The 22,621-nt window shown below is 42.1% G+C and overlaps 3 protein-coding genes across 4 annotated transcripts in view; 1 reads left to right on the top strand and 2 right to left on the bottom strand.

The window, feature by feature from the left end:
- The first annotated feature begins 675 nt into the window (after positions 1 to 675).
- On the top strand, positions 676 to 2,300 carry LOC129436107 (uncharacterized). Its single transcript, XM_055194013.2, has 4 exons — positions 676 to 966; positions 1,228 to 1,389; positions 1,768 to 1,969; positions 2,122 to 2,300. The coding sequence occupies exons 1-4, from the start codon at positions 841 to 843 to the stop codon at positions 2,232 to 2,234; spliced, it is 603 nt and encodes a 200-aa protein (XP_055049988.2). The 5' UTR covers positions 676 to 840; the 3' UTR covers positions 2,235 to 2,300.
- Positions 2,301 to 2,313: 13 nt separating this feature from the next.
- On the bottom strand, positions 2,314 to 10,393 carry arl6ip1 (ARL6 interacting reticulophagy regulator 1). Its single transcript, XM_073857286.1, has 6 exons — positions 10,235 to 10,393; positions 9,300 to 9,430; positions 7,896 to 8,018; positions 6,755 to 6,872; positions 6,406 to 6,490; positions 2,314 to 3,149 (listed from the first exon to the last, which is right to left on the bottom strand). The coding sequence occupies exons 1-6, from the start codon at positions 10,268 to 10,270 to the stop codon at positions 3,031 to 3,033; spliced, it is 612 nt and encodes a 203-aa protein (XP_073713387.1). The 5' UTR covers positions 10,271 to 10,393; the 3' UTR covers positions 2,314 to 3,030.
- Positions 10,394 to 10,737: 344 nt separating this feature from the next.
- Positions 10,738 to 22,621, bottom strand: part of smg1 (SMG1 nonsense mediated mRNA decay associated PI3K related kinase) — a 35,782-nt gene continuing 23,898 nt past the window's right edge. For both annotated transcript variants that reach the window (XM_073857283.1, XM_073857284.1), the window contains exons 37-62: positions 22,310 to 22,521; positions 21,292 to 21,446; positions 20,958 to 21,180; positions 20,625 to 20,871; positions 20,310 to 20,539; positions 19,965 to 20,213; positions 19,608 to 19,746; positions 19,424 to 19,533; positions 19,123 to 19,341; positions 18,846 to 19,039; positions 18,501 to 18,673; positions 18,133 to 18,412; positions 17,502 to 17,774; positions 16,516 to 16,750; positions 16,209 to 16,435; positions 15,973 to 16,129; positions 15,713 to 15,902; positions 15,116 to 15,588; positions 14,891 to 15,028; positions 14,479 to 14,811; positions 14,129 to 14,356; positions 12,733 to 12,944; positions 12,517 to 12,617; positions 12,265 to 12,441; positions 12,055 to 12,161; positions 10,738 to 11,974 (exon numbers count right to left, since the gene is read on the bottom strand). In XM_073857283.1, coding sequence (XP_073713384.1) covers positions 11,897 to 11,974; positions 12,055 to 12,161; positions 12,265 to 12,441; positions 12,517 to 12,617; positions 12,733 to 12,944; positions 14,129 to 14,356; positions 14,479 to 14,811; positions 14,891 to 15,028; positions 15,116 to 15,588; positions 15,713 to 15,902; positions 15,973 to 16,129; positions 16,209 to 16,435; positions 16,516 to 16,750; positions 17,502 to 17,774; positions 18,133 to 18,412; positions 18,501 to 18,673; positions 18,846 to 19,039; positions 19,123 to 19,341; positions 19,424 to 19,533; positions 19,608 to 19,746; positions 19,965 to 20,213; positions 20,310 to 20,539; positions 20,625 to 20,871; positions 20,958 to 21,180; positions 21,292 to 21,446; positions 22,310 to 22,521 — 5,360 coding nt within the window. In that variant the 3' untranslated portion in view covers positions 10,738 to 11,896. The remainder of the gene's footprint in view (positions 11,975 to 12,054; positions 12,162 to 12,264; positions 12,442 to 12,516; positions 12,618 to 12,732; positions 12,945 to 14,128; positions 14,357 to 14,478; positions 14,812 to 14,890; positions 15,029 to 15,115; positions 15,589 to 15,712; positions 15,903 to 15,972; positions 16,130 to 16,208; positions 16,436 to 16,515; positions 16,751 to 17,501; positions 17,775 to 18,132; positions 18,413 to 18,500; positions 18,674 to 18,845; positions 19,040 to 19,122; positions 19,342 to 19,423; positions 19,534 to 19,607; positions 19,747 to 19,964; positions 20,214 to 20,309; positions 20,540 to 20,624; positions 20,872 to 20,957; positions 21,181 to 21,291; positions 21,447 to 22,309; positions 22,522 to 22,621) is intronic.

Raw genomic sequence — 22,621 nt, 5'->3', positions numbered from 1 at the left:
CCCCCCAGCAAAATAAGTTTTATTTTATATTTTTGAATAACTCCTGGTAGAAGCTATCAAATAAAAAGGTGAAGAGGGGCATATGGGTGATTGTTAAATTCATGTGCATTTGGTACAGTTAAAATAGTTATTTTTTTCAAATGGTTATTTTATTTTAATAATTTGGTACTCATTATCATGGATCACAAGATGTTACAGGCCATCCATAACAACTATATTTCCGTAAATATTGTCTTAAATAGCTGAATATATGATTTCCTGTTGTCCGAATTAGTCGTTGTCAATTGTATTGTAAGTTAGAACAGTTGACAGTATGTATCACTGTCATACAAAGAGAAAGACCCCCCCCCCCAACATATACATGGCGGTTAACACTGTTATTCCATGTAAATCCATACCTTTAGGTTTGTTTAAGCACATTTAAATGTTTTTTTTTTTCAATTCTAAGTCAGTGCAGACATTTAAATCTCACCAAAGTACCATAAAAGTTGTGCTTTCGAATTTGCCTCGAACGACACCGCAAGAACTGACATGCGGCATGACGTCAAAATACCGCGAGAGCGATTCGAAATTAGACTTTTAGGTATGATTTCTCGAAGCGCTCTCGCGGTACTTTGTCCTAATCTAACTCCATAGATATGTACACGATCTACCTCTTGGTTTTTGCGGCGCTGCATGAAGTCGAACAAGTCTATTGTTTACACGTTGCTAAGAGCGACAGTATAAGGATCACAGTGACAACAGAGAGTAGTCTGCTTGTTCCCTGTAAACGTGTCATCTCTGAGGAGACTGCAGTGATCTCTGGGATTTAGAAGCGCAATAAACGTGAAGAGCAAACCGATGACATCCGAGGAGCATCCCACTTGCACGCCTATAACAGTTGTAAGAGGCAAACGACCAATGCATCGAAGCACTTTGATTCTAGGCGATCAGACAGAGTCCGTTTATTCTACAACACATGCTGAGGTAAAAACAAAGAGCGGTCACTTTCACAATGTAAGTTATCATTTTAAAGGTAGCTCATGTATTAGCGGTGCAAGAGTCATGGGTTTGATCATAGAAACACACACATACTAATAAAATGTATGCACTGCAAGTCCCCTTGTCAAATTCATAAATATAAATGTTAGATAAACATTTACACACCCATTGGGCAATATGTTGTTTACTGAAGTAACGCTTCATGATGTTGGTGACTAGTAACAGTTTCAATTCTGTTTCCTAAAGAGTTTTTCTAGGAGAGGACACGATGGTCAGGCGTTGGTCTTTCCGTTTCGAGATCCACTCAGTCCTTCACAGCATAATGGAAAGCTGGACCTTAGTAACGTGCAAGTAACAGCAGGCCAGACACACTCCAGAGATGTACATGGACCAAAGGACATAGTACCAGTAAGCGTGGAGTGTACATTAAATGGATAGTTCACCCCAAAACGAAGCTATTATTTACCCTCATCATGTCATTCATTTGATTCCTCGTTGTCTTTCTTTGTTCTTAAGAATATTAACAACATATGACCAAATCTTCTTTACTGTTGATAGGAGGATAAAAGTCACATTAGGGCCAGAGTAAATTAACAGCAAATGTTCAATATTTTTGGTGAACTATCCCTTCAAGTTCTACTACTACAATTGAGTTTGTGTATGTGCCTTACAGTCCAATAGATTTACATCATAAAAGTGTAACCACCAACCTATCAAAAATAGAGAGAACCAAATATAATAGTTGAATTGATCAAGCACTAATATTACTGTTATGTATGTGGACAGCATTATGTCCTGCATAGTGCAGGGGAACAGAACAAAACACGTAACTATGGCGGTCGTGTGATGAAAGAGGTCACCAACCCTAATGAGGTCACTCCGTACCAGACCACATATCATACAGAGCACTGCAACACTTCGACCAGATATTTAACAGATGAATCCAGTGGACATCCAGTTCTGTGGCACAAGCATAATATTATTACAGGTACTGCAGTCAATTGTATATACAAATACCTATACACTTAGCACAGAGAAAACAAAGGTTTTGAGCAAAACACATTTCTTTGCAAACAATTGATGTTTGCATCAGTATAGTATAAATGACCTTGCAAAGAGCTGTGTTACTATTGATTACAGGAGAGGAGAAGACACCATTTGGGCCTGGACAGTCCAGAAGACAATCTGGAGAGAGAGGTCTGTGGGCAGCTCGACGCTGGGAGACACAGTGCGATTCTTTCCGTCTGTATTGAACCAGTCAGATGAGATTACAACACTTGAGTTTAATTGGCAGCTAATAAAGCATTCACAAAATGAAATACCTCAGACCTGTTAGTTTCAAATCATAGTTTATTATTATGCTGAACACAAACACAAAAAATGACAAATAAAAGAACACAGAAAGTAGACAAACTTAAGACAAGCCAGTAGAAACACACAAAAAAATCAGGGAGAGAAAATGAACATAATATGTACAGCCCAGCAATAGGTGTTGAATTGGGAGCATTATGTTTATATTTCCCAACACAAACAAGCCTCTCGCTCCAGTTACTTCTGTTTCCAGTGCAATTTTCAGAACAGTGCATCCAATCAGGCAAAGGTTACATTTCACAACTTCTGATTGTGTCCTGTGTGTCTAATTGGTTACATAATTCAGTAGTTGCCCACTGGCTAACAAAACGGAATACAAGCATTAAAGCAGTCATGACATTTCACCACATTTACTATGACATGCAAATATATGAATGTGAGAGCCGAAATTGAACGCATCAGTTTTGAGAACAAAAAGACATACGCCAACCATAGTGATAAAGATACTTAAGCCAAATCTAAAGAGCAAAGTATGTGAAATTGAAGTGATATCTGCATACATTAAGCAGGTTACTCTCTGTTAAATTGAACTTTTTTAACAATCGGTTTCTGCAAAAACTTTTAAGTTCTGTGGTCTATGATTTGACAATGAGGAAGGAAGCATAATGCTTTCATCATCCAACTTTCACGTTTCATTTTTCGCTTGATCATTTTCTCTCAAAGCTTTTTCTCAATCTTCTACTCATTCTTCTTTTCCTTCTGTTTAAGCAGTTTGTTGATCTCTCTCTTTGCCATGCCAGCATACTTGGAGATGATGCCGTGTTGGTTGAGACCAGGCAGAAGCAGAAGGAAGATCACTGTAAAATATTTAATAGAAAATAAGCAGCCTATCATTAATTCAAAACCTTGTATAAGGGAGTAAAACACTTCAGAAATGAAAATTCACTCACCCTTAAGCAGTTCCACACCCGAAACAAAGCAGATCTGAAGCACCACTCACTGCCATAGTATTATGTTTTTACAATGGAAGTCAATGGTGCCCCAGATGGAACAACTTGTGTGGAAGTAAACTATGACTACATTTTTTTGGGTGAACTAGCCCTTTAAAGGCAAGTGTGTCAAATGTACACCCACAATTAACTTCTCACAGACCGCGTTTCACTGTATAACAATAAACACATTTAACAAAACTTGTGTACAGAGAGGGTACGAGGTAGCATATTTTGGCATTGGAACTGCCAAAATCACCCAAAATACAGTGCCTCTGTGATGGCCATTATATCCAAAATTCAAAGGTAGACCATTTATATATGCTGCCCACAAGATACATTGTTTTTACCCAGCCTGTGAAATTCCAGCTAAAGCTGCATAATCTAATTTTGAGATTGAGAGCGTCAGAGTTGTGCACATAAATGACAAAAATGTGTAATTTGTGATTATTGCTGTAAATGACATATTATAAACTAAGCATTCAATATACAATTGACCCTTCGACAAGCCCCGCCCTCTTTAGTTACTGTTGCTATGCCTGTCAAGCTTTCGCGCCTGGGAAGTCTATTATAGTGTGTTTGCACCGGTGTCAGACATTCCCAAGGAGATAATTAGTAACCGATTTGAAAATAATTTAATCAAAATTGAAGCTAAAGCCTATAGATCCCAGCGCACGTAGCAGCTGCCTCATATGCTGACTATTTAAATGGGAAACAAACAAATTGACGAACAGCTTTGTTCATGCACAGCAGTTATTCAAACAGCTTATCCATAACCTTTTCCCGCTTACTAACCAACCCCGGGAGAGCCGCAATTGGATTGGGGTACTCAGGGGTAGGCTGTCCATTAACAAAATGCTAAAATATTTTTTAAAGTATGTCAGTCAGCCTACGTCTTGCCTTTAATTATGCATTATAAACAAGGAACAGTCATTATTTCCAAGCAATGATGTACTGAGTTAGCTAGCTAGCTAACATTAACATAGTTGTTTTTGTTAATCCTGTCGACATTTAGTTGTGAATGAAGCCTTCCACACTGCTTGATCCAAGTCTGCCATTTCTACACTTGGGTTTTAGGTTTTGGGAAGGGGAAAAATCCCACCACCCCGTCCAAACTTTTAGGATACCGTTATCAGATTTACACAATCCCGCGCCTAGTTACGGTTGCTAAACCACGATTGGCCGGTTGTGGTTGTTTTTGGGCGTGGCTTAGTGAAGGGTCAATGCTTAAAAAAAATGTAGGTTATAAATAAAAGTTTATGATTGTATTGACACTATGCTTTTTTATTCTGCTCAAAAAGACCCGAACTTGAGTTTGATTGTCTCTTTGTTCAGTTTAAGCACAGAAACGCATGATGATTCTTATTTCATTCATTTCAGGAACCTCTTTTCTATCATTAGAAAGTGAAAACCATAAAAAACCCCCACAAAATCTGGCCAGTGCTGGGTAAGGCATAAATATTGCGACTTTAGCCCGATTCTTTTCTCAATGCAGATATTTTTGGGTCATCTCACAAATTTCAGGAACAGCTTATCTGTTTTGGTATCCCAACTTCTGACAAGTTAACCATCCTATGCTAAATACACTTTAAAGCTGCTACATAAAAAAATGGGGTTTTTTTTATGCGGTTGCGTTACGAATTTCAAATCAGAATATGACATGCAGCACCTGAAGCAAATTTTCAGCATGCAACCCAGTACAATGATTCAAAGTGTTTTACTGCTTTTTGGACATGCACATCATATAAATAAACCCTTTTTACAAAACTTTTAAGAACGGTCTTATAAATGTATCAACAAGAGAATCTCAGCTTTTAAAGGACAAGTTCGGTATTTTACTCTCAAAGCCATGTTTTCAGACCGTCCACGATGAAATAGAACGGTTCTGACCGAAACCCGGACACACGATGCTGGCCCGACAATCCTCGGGCGTCCGCTCTATCACCTCCCACCTCTACAATGGCTGCACAGGTGCACTGGAACAATCCCTCCCAAAATGCGTCAAACTTTCATCTACAAAAACGTGAGGTCAGGGGTGTTCACTGATATGCCCACACAAAAATCGCTGCAAAAGATGCCCTCCAACAGGTGTCTTAGCATTCGTTGTAAACTTGTGGACCTATTTTTCCAAACGCCTCACACCCGTATATTCTTTCATTGAGAGCTTGAATAATAGACACTCCAGCCCAGTTGGTGGCAATAATCCGCCTTTTCCAATTGCAAGAATACAAAAACAAAGTTCCCGGCGCGGAGTAATACCGTACCTCACAGCACATCTAATACAAGTCAATGGAGTTGGACAAAACTACGATAAAACCTGTTGGAAAGCATCTTTTGCAGCGATTTTTGTGTGAGCATATCAGTGAACATCCCCGACCACCCGGTGAGTTTCACGTCTTTGTAAACAATAGTCCAATGCATTTTAGAAAGGACTGTTCCCGCGCACCTACACAGCCACTATAAAGGTGGGAGCCGATACAACAAACACCCAAAAATTCTCGGGACAGCACCACATGTCCAAATTTCAGCCAAAACCGCTCAACCCCATCACAAACAATCTGAAAACAGGGCTCCAAGTGCAAAACACCCAACTTGTCCTTTAAGTATTATATGAAACATGGTTTAATTGTGCTGCAGCCTTAAACATAAGCTTGTTTTTAAATTGAAATTTCTTAAAAACATGATTTTCTGAGACCGAAAGTAATCAAATCTTTGACATGGCCTTAGTCATTTTTAAAGATATCAAGGTCATGTTTTTACCAAATGTTTTTAATTTATACAGAATGATTTTACCTAACAAAAAAAACATAAATTACAGAAAAATTACTTTAGCCAGGTTTTTACAGGCGCAAGGTCACAAATTCTGCCAAATGCACTTCCCTTGAGTTACTTCACGACAAGCTTAGTGAAAAGAAATTCCAAGATGGCAGACGAAGCATAAGACTTATCTACTAACTTTTACATCTTTGCTTTTTCCTTTTCATATCACCCCTGACATATATGGTTATATGTACTCTTGTTTGTAAACTATATTGTGTTCTTGTTAATATTCAATAAAAAAAAAAGAAAAAACTTTTACATCTAAACAAAAAAACATTGTGTGATGCTGTAACAGTGTACGTACCAATCAGATAGGTAAGAAAGAGATTATGGACCTGTTGCCCAATCCAGGCCACAGTCAGAAGACTGCTGATCACAGAGAGGAAATACTGCAGAGAAGTAAAAAAAATGTGTTACATACACGAGGAGTGTTACAAACACTGCAGAAGTTACAACCATGAAACGGAAACATTGGGTTTTGACTCATGTTTGTTTGTTCTAACAGTGATAAAGCTGACTGAGTAGTGTGAAATGGCAGGCTACACTGAGTGTTAAATCAGCTTACGAGTCACTAGTGTGTTGTTCAGACATGAAACAATGACGCTGCTGTTCTACAACTAATCAAAAGAAAAAGAAAAATGGGGGCCTTGTACCATTTTTGGCTTTTCTTCCTTCAGGGAAAACAGACGTTTCCACCATCCGAGCACACGCCGCTGGGTCTTCACGAGGTTCCCACAGATCTCATGGAAACGCTGCTGCTGTTCTGTGGTCCTGTACAGATGACAATATAACACTCTTTAGCAAGCCTGTACTTATACTAAGTGTGCAAGGGATAGTATGCACACATTATCAGCACAATGCCAAAGATAACTGGCTGAATTTACAGTATCCTTTCATTTGTCATCTGCTCTTTTTAGGTCACCTAATATGCAAATATTGAATGCACCATGCAAACACCTAATAATATATAGAATAGCCAAAACAAAAATCTGTATTTTATTCTCCAAGTCCACGGTTTCATAAGCTGCCTCAGTTTGTGCTTATGCACTAGATTTTATTTCTGGACATAAACATGACCATATTCAAGGTTAAGGCTAAGAGCCACCGGACGCTGCCAGACTCTAAAATAAACAGCTCTGATCTAGACCCGTTCTGTAGAAAGGGGGGTGTTGCCGCATCTCTGCAGAGCACGCAGGCCGGATCAGCGCAGTGGATATGTGATGAGTCAAATTATCACTGTGTATGACACTGGATATCCAGCAGCAACTGCACACTGCCACTCACTCAAGTCTCCCAAACTAGAGCAACTCAAGTCACCAGGGGAGACTAAAACAAAACCAGAAAGGAAAAGACTGTACATGCTGTACAGATACAGATGTATGTTCTTAGAGGATCTGAATCGCAAATGAGATTAAGACGAGAAGACCTTTAATGTTGGCAGTAAAACATAGCAGTTGATACGCAAGGAATACTTGATGATGGGCCGTTGAATTATAATTAAAAATAATGCACACCCAATGTGGTAATGCAACACGGCACGAAGCGGAATTTTAAGGACTGGAGTCAATTATTCTGCGGTTACCACAAACATTACTCTGGTGCCTATTTTTAAGACATTTGACAGATTAAGTGTGCGGTTTACAGAAAAATAATCAACACCCATGGAACATTTCTCAACCAATCAGAATAAAGCATTCAGACCCGTAAACTATTATACAGATGCAACCATGATGAAAAGATACATTTATTGTTTTCTCCCATCCACAGGCCCAAAAGCAGTGTTCTGTCACTCACCATTTGTTGGAACCAAAGACACGGGGAGCAAGTGTGGGCACCAGGTAATCAGCCAGGCACAAAATCATTACAGTGCAGGACAGACCAGTAAGCACAGAGGGATCCAAATAGTAGATCAGCGTGCCAATAAAAAGACAGGACATAGAAACCATTAACAAATAATGTTACAATGAAAAATAGTGTATGATACAATGGGTAAAGCATTGTGTTAGGACAGCAAAGGTCATGGGTTCGATCCATGGGAACATGTATACTGATAAAGAAATGTGAAGACTGAATGCACTTTGGATAAATGTGTGTGCCAGATGCATAAATGTACAAGATTTCTTCAAAGAAAGTGTCTACATCAGAACTAAGTACTACATTAGGGGCGCACTCACACTATCCAAACCAAACTGCGCTTGGGCTCGTTTGACCCCCAAAGCCTGGTTTGTTTGACTAGTGTGATTGCTCTGTTCCGCGCCTGGGCGCAGATTGGTTAATCGCGCCGCGGCCGGGTTGCAAAGGAGCACGGTTCACTTGGGCTCAGGCGCGGAAGACTGTGGTCTGAGCGCGATTCAAAAGGTGAAAACGTCAGTTGCGCCACCACTCACCTTCATCTGCCTCCGTAAAAACCTTTTGATGCGAGCAGCGGGGTTACGTGAATGTCCGAGCTGCACACGTGATAGATCAACTAAGGAATATGATGACATGTGAGAGGGCCGTCTGTACTCGCGCACCAAACGACTCCAAATAAAAAACACAGACTTATCATTATGGTGGGTTCCAGTGTTAAGAGAGAGCTTTACTTCCTGCTTTTTTCAAATAATCGCATCTTAATGATAAAAGCGCGCCCGCACTCGGATCGATAAAAAGTACAGTGTGAGTGCGTGCACCTGGGGGAGTAGGGAGGGGTGACAATCGCGCTGGGGCATGGTTTGGTTTTGATAATGTGAGTGCGCCCTAAATCTAACTTTAAAGGCGGGAGGCATGATTTTAGAAAAACGCTTTGGAAAAGGGAGTCGGGTTGAGTACCAAAACACACTTGTAGCCAATCAGCAGTAAGGGGCGTGTCTACTAACCAACATCATTGCCTGGGTTGCGCATGTGTGGGGCGGGTCTATCAAAAGAAGGTCCAGATTCTATTGGGGTAGGGGCGTGTTTGTTTAGGCGATTTCAAATATCAACACTGGCTTTCAGAGAGCATGCACCCTGCCTTTAACTGGAAACATAATTTGATGTAAACTGTGTAAGTAAACATTGTTTGTTAAAATAATTTACATAGAAAAGGCTCAAAAGAACATGTTAAATAAACATTTCTTAAATCTTAAAGTTTGGATTCTGTGAGTGGCTTTATCCGATTAACTACAGTAAAAGATTAAGTCTTAGGAAGCAGAACTAAAGCTGCTAAATATACTCAGCGTGAAGAGGACTGTGGTGGCCCCCACTAATGCTCCTGGGTACCATAGCTTCTCCCAGCGCAGGCAACGATCTCCGGCCAGAATGACCTCTCCCCATCCCTGCAGTTGCTCTTCCAGTTGACTCGTCTCTTGAGCCTACGAGATTGTTTTCAGTCAATAGCACAGTATGAACAATGACTTCTTATAGGTCGGATGACATGGCATTATTAGTGATTGTTATGGGAGTGTCAGGAGGAAGTCCTGGAATGGGTACATCCAACTAGAATGTAAAGAATGTTAAATCAATGCTGACAGGAACTGGCAATTTGTGAGGAAGAATGAACCCAAATAATGTATCCAAAGACGTTCTTCAGTTTAATCTAAACTAGTTAGACATTAAGATGTTTTTTTTACGTAGTTACAATAATGCGTAACGTAAACGTACTTTACATGTTAAAATGCGTTAAGGCTCAACGTGCGCTAGAAGCGCTAAGTTACACCCATATCCCAAAAAGAAACCCGCACAAAGGCAGGCGTTTAAATATTGCTTAGAGTGACCGTTTAACATTCAATACTTTAGGCCTAACATGCTATATACTCAAATATCATAAATAAATCCGGTACTGCGTCTGAAACGCCATTTAGTAGTAAGACACTAACGTTACATCATTACGACAATGCGTAACATTAGCACTGTCAGTATGCTAACATCACATAGCTCGTTCTTACCGTCTATTTACTGCAGATACACGTTTAACATTTACTGATAAACCACAAAGCAAACGTTACGTTTCCATTTCGGGTCGTTTTCAATCTAGTCCAGCTAATAATTATGACAGAAGAGATCTATGTAGCATAGTGCTAAGGAAAACGAGCCCGTTTCATGTACACGCCTCGACTCGTAGAAAATAACTTATATTTCGATTTCAAGCGAAGTCCTACGAAACAACGTTAACTTACCAACAGGTTTGCACTTTTGTTATCGCCTTCAGCCATGGTCTTTAAAAATGTTTTGCGGCGAGCACGATTATGTGAACGCGCCTCTCCTCTGCTGCAGCAGTTAGTCGTCTGTCAACTGAACTGACCGTTATTTTCAGGATGTTTTTATCTGAAACTCACAACGCAATGATTCACGGGAAATGTAGTTCAAGTTCAAAACAAAATGGAGAAAATATTTCTCTCTTGTTGTGTGATAGCACTTATAAAGGAGATTAAATATTTTATTAGTGCTCATAAAAGTATAAATATTTGAATTTTGAGGAAACGAGTACAATGCATTTACTAATAGGCTTAACCTTTGGTTAACCTTGAACCAGCACACATTTTAGGTAGTGCTTTAACTATGTACTGCAAAGTCGTCATGTAAAATGCAAGTTATCAACAGAAATGATTTCTGGTTTATGTCTTAAAAAGATGAAATGCCAGTCAGGTAATGAATGAATGAATACTCTTGTCAAGACCAATAAGGGTTTTTAATTATAGTTTTATTTGATCAACCAAGTGGAGTAAAACCATTAAGAGACAACAATTTTAACCATCACCACAACACAATCCATTACTTATTTCTCCCACTAAAAATGTAAAACTAAGTCAAGATCAGTAAAACGCAAGCTTTAATGGTGACATGTATCAAATGATACACTTCCACAGGCAAGTCAAAAAAAGAAGCAATCTAGACTAAATCCATAGTAAAGAAGGAAAGGGAGAAAGAATCCACAATACACAAAAAAAGATTAGAGATGCATACTAAGAAAAAAGCATTTAGAAACTGATTTGCACATCTTGCTGTATTGAGCCCGGGTCTCAATTCTCAATCAAGGATCAAATCAAACTGAGAATTTACCAACTTGAAGCACCTTATGTGTGCCAAACATTCAAAAACACACAATGGTGAATGTTCCCAAAGCCACTTTTAGCGTTTAGCCATCCAATTGTTAAATCTGTGCAGTACGTTAGTGAAGGTGTAAAATAAGTTTTCACTGTAGTCCTATAATATATACTTGAGGGGAGAAGGTCTTTTTGTGATCAAGAACTCTAAGGTCTGCCAAAGGCCTTCTGACTTTGAATGGAGTCCCTTGAGTCTTCTGGTTACACAGCCCTCCAGCAGAAGACGGCACAGCCGCAACTTGTGCCCAACTCGGAGGCATCCAAAAACAGAGGCCGGAGGATCCCTCGATGACTGGCTCACCCTTCTTTCCAGTTGCTCACAAATATAGTTAAGAAACTTCCTAAGTAATGTAGACCTCTGCTCTAAGAGTGGATAAACTGTCCCCTGCAAATCAATCATTTATTTATTTTGATAGTTGACAAACATTTATTGTTGTTGTTGTTGATACAGGGGTTGGTTGGGGGGTAGTTCAAGCTGTGTGCCTCACCCCCCCACCCCGCCTCCCCATCTTGGTGAGCTCCCCACACATCTCGGGAAGACAGAAGCAGACCCATTCTTTGTGTTAGCTGGATCGCCGAATGCAGCTGTGCTACGGGGATCCGATGTGGGCCTGAGGGAGGGTCTCTACGACCCCCCCTTTCCCGCATGGTGCTCTGTGGCTCCATTGCCCCAGACCCAATGGATTTTGGTGATTTCTACCCTCGCTGGACCAAAGTGATCTACAAGGATCCCGTTCACACCCATGCCGTCCATCCCTCATACAACTGTGCCAGGTTGTCCACGTTTGTAGCCTCCTTGATGACATAATCCACCTAAAGGAAGTGAGGCATTAAGCATGAGAAACGCATATACACGAGCATATAAGAAAAACATAGACGTTCTGATAAAGTACCTGCTCGGTGACGCTCATTCTCCTGTTAGGGTCCACATCTCTCCCTTCCAGTTTGGCTTTGACCCTCTTCCACACACTGACCGCGTAAGAGTTCCTCTCTTGCACAGCTGAAGTGAAATTGAAGTTGTTTATTTAATGATACACATGCCATCATTTCCTTCAATGATTCCACTGTTTGATAAGACATTGATATATGACATCTGGACTAACCTCTACCAGTTTTAGGATCGCGCACGGCTCTCTTGGGGCTCGGGTTCAGTCCTTTACTGTTGATCATCAGAGTGCTGGGGGGAGTGTCCACTGGGGTCCCGAAGTTTCGAGGAAGAGCTTTACGTGCATTCTGAGACATGCTATCAGGCTGGGTCTTTACTCCACTGCAGCGCACTGCTGTAAGCAACAGACACACGCATTTCAATTAAACTGAACACATATAAACAGCGGTAAAAACTGAGCGACACTTACCAGCAGCAAAGCTGGTTTGGACTGTGGAAGTGGGACTTGCACAGTCGCTTCCTCTCTCAGTGACCAGGGGAGAGGCGAAGCTCACCAAGCCATTGTAGATGCTATTGAAAAAGGATAATATGAGATTTAAAACTATTCAGTCTATTCAACCGACATATAAGGTTTGTTCAAAGCTGAGCGTAACACTTTGGAATTTATGAAAGCTGGGGTGCTCACTTCTGGCTCTGAACTTTGAGCTCCTTCAGAGTAGCAGGGATCTCCTGCGGCAGCTCAACCTGTTCTTGGCTGCGTGGTTGACCTGTGGCTTGCACCACCGTGAACAACACAATCTGCACGTTATCCTGCCAAGCCTTGTATTCGGACAGGAACTGACGCACACTGCCCTCATAAGTCACTTCCTCTCCCTCGGCAAGGGCGTTTTCCTCATCCTACCATAAACAGGTAAAATGATACCATACATGGAGATTGATTAAGGGTCAGTGACAAAAACGGTTTTGGCAAGTAAGAAATTAATAATAAAAAAATAAATTGGTTTAAAAGCATGCATCAGGGTTATTTCAATGAACAATGTATTTATGGTAAAGCTAAAGCAGAGGATTTTCTTTTTCCAGGTGGATCATCAAGACTATTGGTCATCCTAGTTGTCAATCATTCTGGTGATACGTTTACGTAAGCCCGTCATACGTTTGCTTTCTGCACATGTGTGGTGAGCTTCTGTTTTAGCCATTCATTGAAGCTCGCGTTCTCACCATATTTTTTTTAAATGTCGCAAGAGAAAAAGTGTCTACAAATTGTATGACAAGAAGAGAAAGGTCTCTGAAGAAAGACACAAAAATGTTTTTGTCAGAAAATTTCACACGCTGGCGTGCGCTAAAGAAACGGGTTGGGCTTCCCACTGATGCCTCAGTCGCAAAGTTTCTACTCGACAGGTAAAGTTTGCTATTTGGAGAAATCTATTCAAAATCACTGCTAGTAAAAGTTGATGTTAGCTATGATTAGCGATGCTAGCTCTGGCACAAGTCACGAACCGTGCAGACACGGTAAACATCTCAATGTATGAGCCATGCTGACAGCAACTTGTAAACAGAGCGAAGAGAATAACTAGGCTCGTGCAGGCTCTCTCGTGCACAAGTTTAATAGGAGTGTTGCGCAATTGCATTTTTTTAAAAAGTGGAGAGGGCGGTTCTTTTCTAAAATTCTGGAAAATCTTCCCCTATACCTTTAATTTTATGCAATAAAAAATTACATTTGCACAATTTTTATGAAAGTTAAGACTGAATGGACCTGAAAATGTCAAATGGTGTAACCGCCAATTGTGCCAAAGAATGAGAAATCTTAAATAATAAATCCACCTTGATGGCATATAAGCGTAATCATAAAATAAATAAATAAATAAATATCATTTTATTCTAAATGTAAATTTTAATGCGTTTTTGTAATATTTGTCCTGACATATGCTGAAAACAGCTCTGTTTTCTAAGCAATCTTTTAACAAATGTATGTATGTAAAAAATCATATTACACTAAACTAAATGATTATATTTTATTACATTTCTGCTGACAACTTTATTATTTTTTATGAATATATTTATATAATTCTAATATTAAATACCTTTGCCATTGCACGCAGCAGGTGCTTAACATCAGCAAGCTGGCGGTTATGACTGGACAGGATGCCTTTAATGGAGTCCACCAGCAGCTGTAAGGTCTCGGTCACATTCTCCAGCTGTTGCTCTCTTTCCTCCAGCATTGCTCTCTGACTGGACATCTCCTGGGTGAGGTGACTCTGTGCATACACCAGCCATTCAGGCCCACCAATAGACAGATCCATCGCAGGACTCTGCAAAGACGCAATCCAGTGTGTCAATGTAGTTTATGAAGCAAAGGGGTAGGTAAACACATGCTGTGCAGACAGACGAACACTGTCTCTGTCAGTTATTTTCAGAGATGAACAACACTAACCAGTCTATGCAGCAGCTGAAGCTCCAGAGAGGAAACGGAAGTGCTGAATTGGGCCGCGTAGGAACACGTGGCCTGGCATCGCTTCACGAGTTCAAAAAGCGCACCATCCATGTTCAAAGCATCTGAGGTACGTGTACGCAGACCTTCAAAGTTGAGAATAGTGCTGCAGAGAAACGTGACCTGGTTGGCGCGCTGACTTTCCTTCATCACCAGGGCGCGGCGCTCTGCTATGGTGGCCTCGAAGTCCTGCAGCACTGGGGCAAGTGCCGGGTTTGCGCCACCAGCCCATTTCAGCCTCTGCTCTATGCTGCCCTCTAGAGATGCCAACTTGTCCTGCAATACCAATATGAAGTACACAGTCAGGAGTACAATTCAATGACATAAGTTTTCCAAAACAAGGAAGCTCTCTAACCTGGACACTGGCAATGGAAGCATCATCTTGACTGAGTTTGTAAAGCTTTTTCTTCATGTTACTGAGGATGATGGAGCGAGGCGGAGGGCTGACTGTCATAGGCTGAGTTCTAGCACCAAGAATGTCTTCATGCTGCCACTGTTGAGAGAGATTGGAGGATTATAGAAACAACAGATTCAATAATGGTTGTGGGCTCCAACCTAGTTTTATTTCATCGATTCTTACCTGAAACATAGCAATGTGCAGTTGGGTTCTCTGCAGGCTGACCTTACAGGCTTCAATGCTGACCTCAAGACGCCGTACCAAGTCCAGTTTTTTCCAAGCCGTGTCATAGGAGCTGGCCAGTACCGTAGCTCTGTTGAGAAGAAGCTGAGATAGCCGCCCAGCCTGCACACCCTGTTCTACAGCTTTCTTGCAAAGGTCATCCAGAGAGACTTTTCCCTCGGCGCCAAAGTCCTTGGCCTCTACTTGGGCAATAAGATCCATGCCAAGAGCACTGAGTGCACTGCAGATGGCCAGGCCCAGAGCCTGAGTGGGAAGCCCCATCAGCATCTGCCTCACAAAGTCTGCGGTAAAGGCTTTAATGGGCCTTGTCATCTGGTCCTCACTGACCACAGTAGAACCACGGTACAAAGGTTTCACTATGGACACTGGGCCATTAGACGGTGGAGGCTCATCAGTGGGTGTAGGGCAGGTTCCTGTAAGAAGAAACGAGAGGGTCAAAGTCCAATAAGGAGGGTTGTATTGACCCAAACAAACTATAGGAATGTAAATCAACTTAAAATTTATAGAAGGGGGAAAATAAATCCATTAGTGATTTACCAGAAAGCGTCTGTGCAAATGAGCCGCAAAGACGGAAGAAGTCTCTAATCGTCTGGAGTCTCTTCAGGAAGAAAATTTCCTCCAAGACCTGCCTGGTCTGCACATTATCAAAGAAATGGACTTGTGTAGCTCTGGCCTCCCGGATCACATCCACCTTTCTCCAGGCAGCAGGTACGTCCATAGAGTTCAGCTGAATGACAAAAATTACAATGGTATCACAAAGTCTTGTTAAAAACAACACAAACAGCAAAAGTTCTTACCTTGTCTATCAGAAGTCCAAAAGCAGTCTCCAACTGGGCAAACATGCCATCAAAAGCCACCAACAACATCTGCCCAGCACTCATCTTGGGTGTTTCCTGAACGGAGCTCTCCATGCTGCGTGGCTGAATCAGCTCTGAATACTGGGCCCGTAAAACCCTGACATAACACACAAACACAGTTAAGACCACAGACCCGTAACAAATACTTGCTATACCGGCTCTAACGCTGATATTACCTGGTGACATCCAGATAGTGGTCATCCGCGTCCTCCTCTAGACCCATCGCGCTGTTTCGTAGGTGAGCTTGCAGAATTTCCCCCAGCCCCTGCAGCGAAACCCCATCTGCACACTGATCAATAAGTGCATCCAGATCTGCCAGCATGGTTTCTAGCGTGCTCTCTCCCTTCAGCATGCAACGCAGAGCCTCCGGGAAGATGATCTGACGGAAGTTTGTGTTGAGCTCCTGCAAATACAAAAATTAGAATGTGGAATTATAGTTAAGGCAGTGAAACAAGTCACACTAAACAGAGAAAATATTCATACCTGAAGGCAGGTATAGACGCCGTTGGATAGGTAGACAGCTTGTAAGGTCTCTGCAGGACTGAGGATGTCCAGGTCATGTGACAGGAGTTGGCACTGCTGTAGAAGCTGCACGAGACACGTGATGTTCCCACTCATGCTGCAGAGCTCCTCGAGGAACCAGGCGCCATCACGAGATGTCAACTCCACCAGCTGCTCTCCTGCACTTGCTGCAGCTCCCTCCATGACCAAATTACGCCTATTACAAAAATAATAAAGATGCTAGTCTGTGATGAGACTAAGAATCACATTATGTCAGCCACTTTTTTTTGAAAATATGCTTATTTTCCAGCTCCCCTAAAGTTAAACATTTGATTTTTACCGTTTTGGAATCCATTTAGCTGATCTCCGGGTCTGGCGATACCACTTTTAGCATAGCTTAGCACAATCCATTGAATCTGATTAGACCATTAGCACAGTGCAAAAAAATAACCAAATAGTTTCGATATTTTTCCTATTTGAAACTTCAAGGACTCGCAATGATATTACGCAGTGCCCGAAAATAGTCCCCTGCTATTGAAAGTTCCCAAGGGGACTATTTTCGGGCGCTGCGTAATATCATTGTGCTCCTGCAGCCATGTTACAGCAGCAAAGTCCTTGATTATTACGCAAGAATGAGAGTATAGTTCCTAGCCATATCGGCCTAGAAAGTCACAACTTTTCATTTTCTGTCGGTCGTAGTCCACAATATAACTACAGAAGAGTCAAGTTCTAAATATTTTTCCTATCAAAACTCTTTGGTTATTTTTTAGCATGATGCTAATGGTCTAATCAGACTCAATGGATTATGCTAAGCTATGCTAAAAGTGGTACGCCAAACCCAGAGATCAGCTGAATGGATTCCAAAACGGTAAAAATAAAAATGTTTAACGCTACGGGAGCTGGAAAATGGGCATATTTTCAAAAAAAAAGTGGAGTGTCCTTTTAACATTTCAATGTCACAAACAGACCTGGTGAGGGCACAGAGCGCGGAAGTGATGATCCCAGCCAGACTAAAGGAGCTCAGGTCAGCATCTTCATGCAGAAAGACTTTAATGCATCTTTCAATCTCCTGCAGCTGCTCCTCACACACGGGCACACTGGCACCCTCCGTCTTCAGACGCTCCACTTGCCGCAGCAGCCGAGTGTTGGTGTCAGCAGCATGGTGTTGAAGTGCCATCTCAATGCTAGACAGGAACTGACACGTGGCAGGAGGCGGCTGAGGTGCAAACTGCATTTCATACCTAAAGAGAAAAAAGCCTTCTCTGTAACTTTAGTTCATTTAAATGCATATCTCTCCTAAATTATTATTTGTGATGATTTTAGTAGAAAATAGTAAATCACCAAAAAAATTCAATCATATATAATGTAAAGAACATTCTGTAAAAATATAACCTTGATATCTTTAATACTGACCTAGTAAGATCATGTCAACGATTGAAATCAATAAGTGAAATGAAACTCTGATGCTCCTAATCTCATAATTAGATTTTCATTTTAATAACCATATTTAAAAAAAAATCTGGATCATAGTACTAATTTAGTGTTAAAGGTTATCTTTTGACTTATACTGAACTGAAGACAAGCAGTATTGGTACTCACTGGTGATAGATGGTCTGACAGTGCTCCACTGTCATGTCACACACCAGCTCCTCCATCCACTGTTTCCATGCGTGGACCCTGTGTCTATGCAGCACAGCACGGGGGTAAAGCAAGGCCACAGTGGCGTAGCTGTGCAGGTGCTCGAGACAGCCACGCAGCTGAGAGCGTCTCTGCTGTAACAGAGCACTGACCTCCGCCTCCAGAGACTCGCACTGGCTGATGAGGTGAGCCTGACCTGCATTCTGCAAGAAGGTGGTGGCTGGCACATAACTGGGAGGGCCTGAAACGAACCAAAAGGTGTTCAGAGCTCACAAGGTCTAACACTAGAGCTTGGCCTTGGAAATAGATGGTTAATACAAAAGTGGTACCTAAATCAATAGGGCTACTGATCTCCTGTAGGAGGCTGGCGAGCTGGGTGGCCTCCAGACTGGCGAAAGCAGCCTGATATTGAGAGATCCACTGATCTAAATCAGACAACTTGCCCTGGATGGCATCTTGCACTGTTCTCTGCCTGGACTGTAACTGAGTGTGCTCAGAGTATCTATGAAAAGATGGGAGAAAGAATTAGAACGGGAAGCTGTTTTTGGTGTGTCCTATTAAATGCAAATGAGCTGATCTCTGCACTAAATGGCATTGTTGAGGTTGGATACTGCAGATTAAGGGGCCCTACAAACTGATCTACGGTAACATTGCTTATAATCTCATATGCCCACCTGTGCTCCAGGGTGTGAATAGGATGATCTGCTCTGGTGTCAGCACCCTCTAGGAACTCCATCTCCTCCAGCAGCTTGCCTTGTACTTTCTCCACCTGTGTGAGCTGCTCCTGCAGGCTCAGGTACTCGTCCACCGCCTCCTCCACCTGTGGCAGCACACCTATCATCTCATCACGGTTCTTAAACCAGTTCACCTGAGAAACAAGAGAAGACAGTAAATACATGTGCATCTTATGAAGCATATTACTTAATTGTTCAATTTGCATTCATTTTTTACCTTAATCTCAGCCACACGGGAGGAAAAGAGGCTACGGGTGATGTCTCTCTCCATCTCTCTCTTGCTCTGCTTGTTTTCTGCCTGCTGTCCTCCTCCGCCATACACGGCACCTGCAAACCCCACCTCCCCGCCAGCTGTCCAGTCCACCAGGGGATCGTACACAAATGCCTCCAACAGGGTCAAGAGCGTCTCTCTTCCCTTGCGCATTATCTGAACCACCTAAGGCACATGAAGTGAAGATTTGTGTGCATTTCTAAACTGCACAGTTGAAATTTTCTCTCAAATAAACACAGATTCTCACCTGTTCACAGGAGAGTCTAAAAATGCCCTCCACTCCAGTGACCCCCAAAGCGGTCTCGATGTTGTGCGTCATACGGAAAGGAACCTTCTCGGGTACTCTCAAGCTTTTTCCTGTTTGCACAATAAAGCCGTTAAAAGTATATGTAAAAGGGTTTGGAAATATTTCATAATGAACAAACGCTTACCTTTCTCAAAACAGACATTGTAGTCAATGTGCACCACCTCGCCTGTTGTCATATCAATCAGCACGTTGTCAAGATGACGATCCCCCAAACCAATGATGTATCCCACCATTGACATCACAGCAGTAGATCTTGCATAAGACTAAATTGCACAGCACAATGCAGACGTTATAATTGATAGCCATGCAAAATGCAATAAAGTGATAAATACTCCCTCTACCATTTTAATCATTTTGCCATAATTTGACCTTCCATAATAGTGTGCATCTTAAACACAAATATAATTTGAGTGACTTGCCATTTTGTGTAGTATTTTACTTTGTTTGTGCATTTAAAATGAGGATAATGAGCTCCTCTCACCTGAGTTACACTCCACCACTCATTGGGGGTGGTACAGGAGCACCAAAGCTCCTTTGCCAACAGGTTAGGGGGCGTGGCCTCCATCAGCTCCCTTAGAACATCTCTCATGACACTGAGTGGCCAATCACGACGTGAGACATCCAAACTGAGCCCAACAGCCTTTAGGGCAGGACCTATCTTACTGTAGTAGAGCTCACTGGGCCGAGGGACCATGGGAAGGTTCTGAGGCTGCTGGAAGGAGTCCTGTGCCTAAAATAGATGTTAGAGAGATTTACATATTGCAAAAAATGAAACGTTAATGTTTATTTTCTGTTCACCAAGTACGATGGCTTTATTTTCACTCACCTTCTGAGCTTGAACCACAGCCTCACGCTGCTGCCATCGTTTATACAGCCCAAACAGAGGAGTGGCACCATCCACCCACTGGATGAGTCCTGATCTTGTGCCCAGCGGTGTAACAGAGTAATGACGAGCATGAAACCTTGGACTTTCCTGCTGATTTACTTTAGTGAACATGGTGTTGACAATGGACAAGAATTGCATGATCCGCTCGTCCAAATGCAAGTCCTCTAGTCCTAAAAAACAATGCAAACGGATCACATTAAAACCCAGCACGAGACAGATTCGGAAGCCCTTAAACATGTTTAAAATCACCCGTACCTTTAAAGAGGTAGGGATAGTTTCTGCCATCTGAGCCGAGGAAGTAGAGCTTTTTGGGTTTGGTTTTAGTAGGCAGGATGGTGATGGTGTTGCCGACACTTTGGATGGTAACTGCATCTGTGGCAGACACCTCCCCTGGCAAGGCCATCTCAGTGTTAGTCATGGCGGTCAGACGCGGACTGATTTCATCCAGTCGCAGAAGGTAACTGGCACGTTTCTGTGCCCGCTGCTGCAAGCTCAGCATGATCTGCAACAGGACAGGGTAGGATTACAAAAAAAAAATGTGGTGCAAGCTTATTTGCATTTTCTGTAATCACGGGCATGCATCTGCACCTGTTTAAAGGGCACCCAGCTGCTGGCAGGATTAGCCGGATTGAGAGGGTTCCTCAGTCTCTCAAGAGCGTTGCGGATGGCATCACCGTACGTCTCCTGAAACCAGGCTTCATGAGGAGTCTCTGCCGGAGTGGCTGTGATGCTACGAACGTGATCCAGCGCAAAAACCACCGGCTTCATCAGAGCAGAGTGCTTCTCTCTCATAATAGCCAACTTTTCATCCCTAACCAACAACAATCATAAGAGAGAGCAAGAGGATTTATGAATGATTTCTAAAATGAAGTAACACTGAGTCATGCTCTCTAAATGTTTGACAGGCAGGGTTATGACTCACTTGCGTAGAGTGTTGTTGTTCTGGACCCTCTTCACTTCATCCTCCAATTGCTGAATCCTGCGCAGGACATGCATGTGTTGCTGCTGCAGGACCCCTAACCAGAGTTCATCCCAGAGCAGAGTGACCCTCCTCAGCTCACCCACTAACATCTGCACCTGCACACAAAATTTAAACTGGTTAAACATTAAAATATAAATGACAAAATCATTAAGGTCAACTTGTGAATAGGTTTAATTTGATTTTTGAGGTATTTCATGGCCATGAGAAATCGTAATACCACTCTTTGCACTGAATTCAGGGTTCCCACACCTTGGCTAACTTCAAATTCAAGGACCTTTCAAGGACTTTCCAGGTCCAATACCCTCAAATTCAAGGACTAAATTTCAAGTGAGAGCAAGGTTAGATTGTGTTGTCTTTTAAAATACATTGTCACAGTTCCCTTTAGAGGGAACTCGCACCTGGAAAGTGCGTCTGAATGTGTAATTCAACCAATGGTGAGGCTTAACGACAAAGACAGGGTGACGTGGGAGCCAGGAAGTATATCGCTATCTGAAATATTGCCAAAGACGGCGTTACAGGGACCCAGGAAGTATGGCAAGGAAGACGCAGCGTTTCGTTCCCCTCTCAGGAAACAACAGTTACATACTTAACCCGAGACGTTTTCATGTGTCAAACACAACTATGCAAAAAAGCATTTTGGTATGAATCAACATTCGCATACAGAAGATATAAGCATTTAAAGCGAACAGTTTAGCACGCGTGCTTAAAAAGTCTAGAATTTTTATGATATTATCCTACACTACATTTTGGATTGGATGTTTTTTCCAGAAAACTTTTTGCATAAAACAGATTCAAGCACTTTCAATGACCTGTATCTATGCATGTAAACGTCCCAGTGCCTTGAATCCCCCCCAGATTCACAAACTTTCAAGGATTTCTAGTACCCGTAGGAACCCTGCAAATTAAGGGCCAGCAGATATCAGAACCAGAACAGCAGCATCAAGTAGCACTGCAATACCTGAAGGACCATTGTGGGGTTGGCAGAGGAGAGCTTGTCTACAATCTTGCCGTAGCAGTCCTGCATCATGGCTTGGTCTTCGCTGGAATACATCACCATCTCTTCACCACGGCTGCTCTCCTGAGAGGTCGGACCGCTGCCCATCTCGCTCTCCAGAGCCTCTCCCTGCATGTTTCCAAGCAGCGTAGGCAAGGAAGACGGCAACTTATTACCTGATAAGAGTGAGACAGCAGTCAGATGCAGAAAACCTACGGCAGAACCTTGTTAATGCAAATCCTGCATCACATAATAGATTCCTGAATACACAAGCCT

This window comes from Misgurnus anguillicaudatus, chromosome 19 (assembly GCF_027580225.2).
Source record: "Misgurnus anguillicaudatus chromosome 19, ASM2758022v2, whole genome shotgun sequence".
Classification (NCBI taxonomy): Eukaryota; Metazoa; Chordata; class Actinopteri; order Cypriniformes; family Cobitidae; genus Misgurnus; species Misgurnus anguillicaudatus.
The sequence above is the reverse complement of the archived record's forward strand: the minus strand, read 5'-3'. Positions and strand labels throughout refer to the sequence as shown.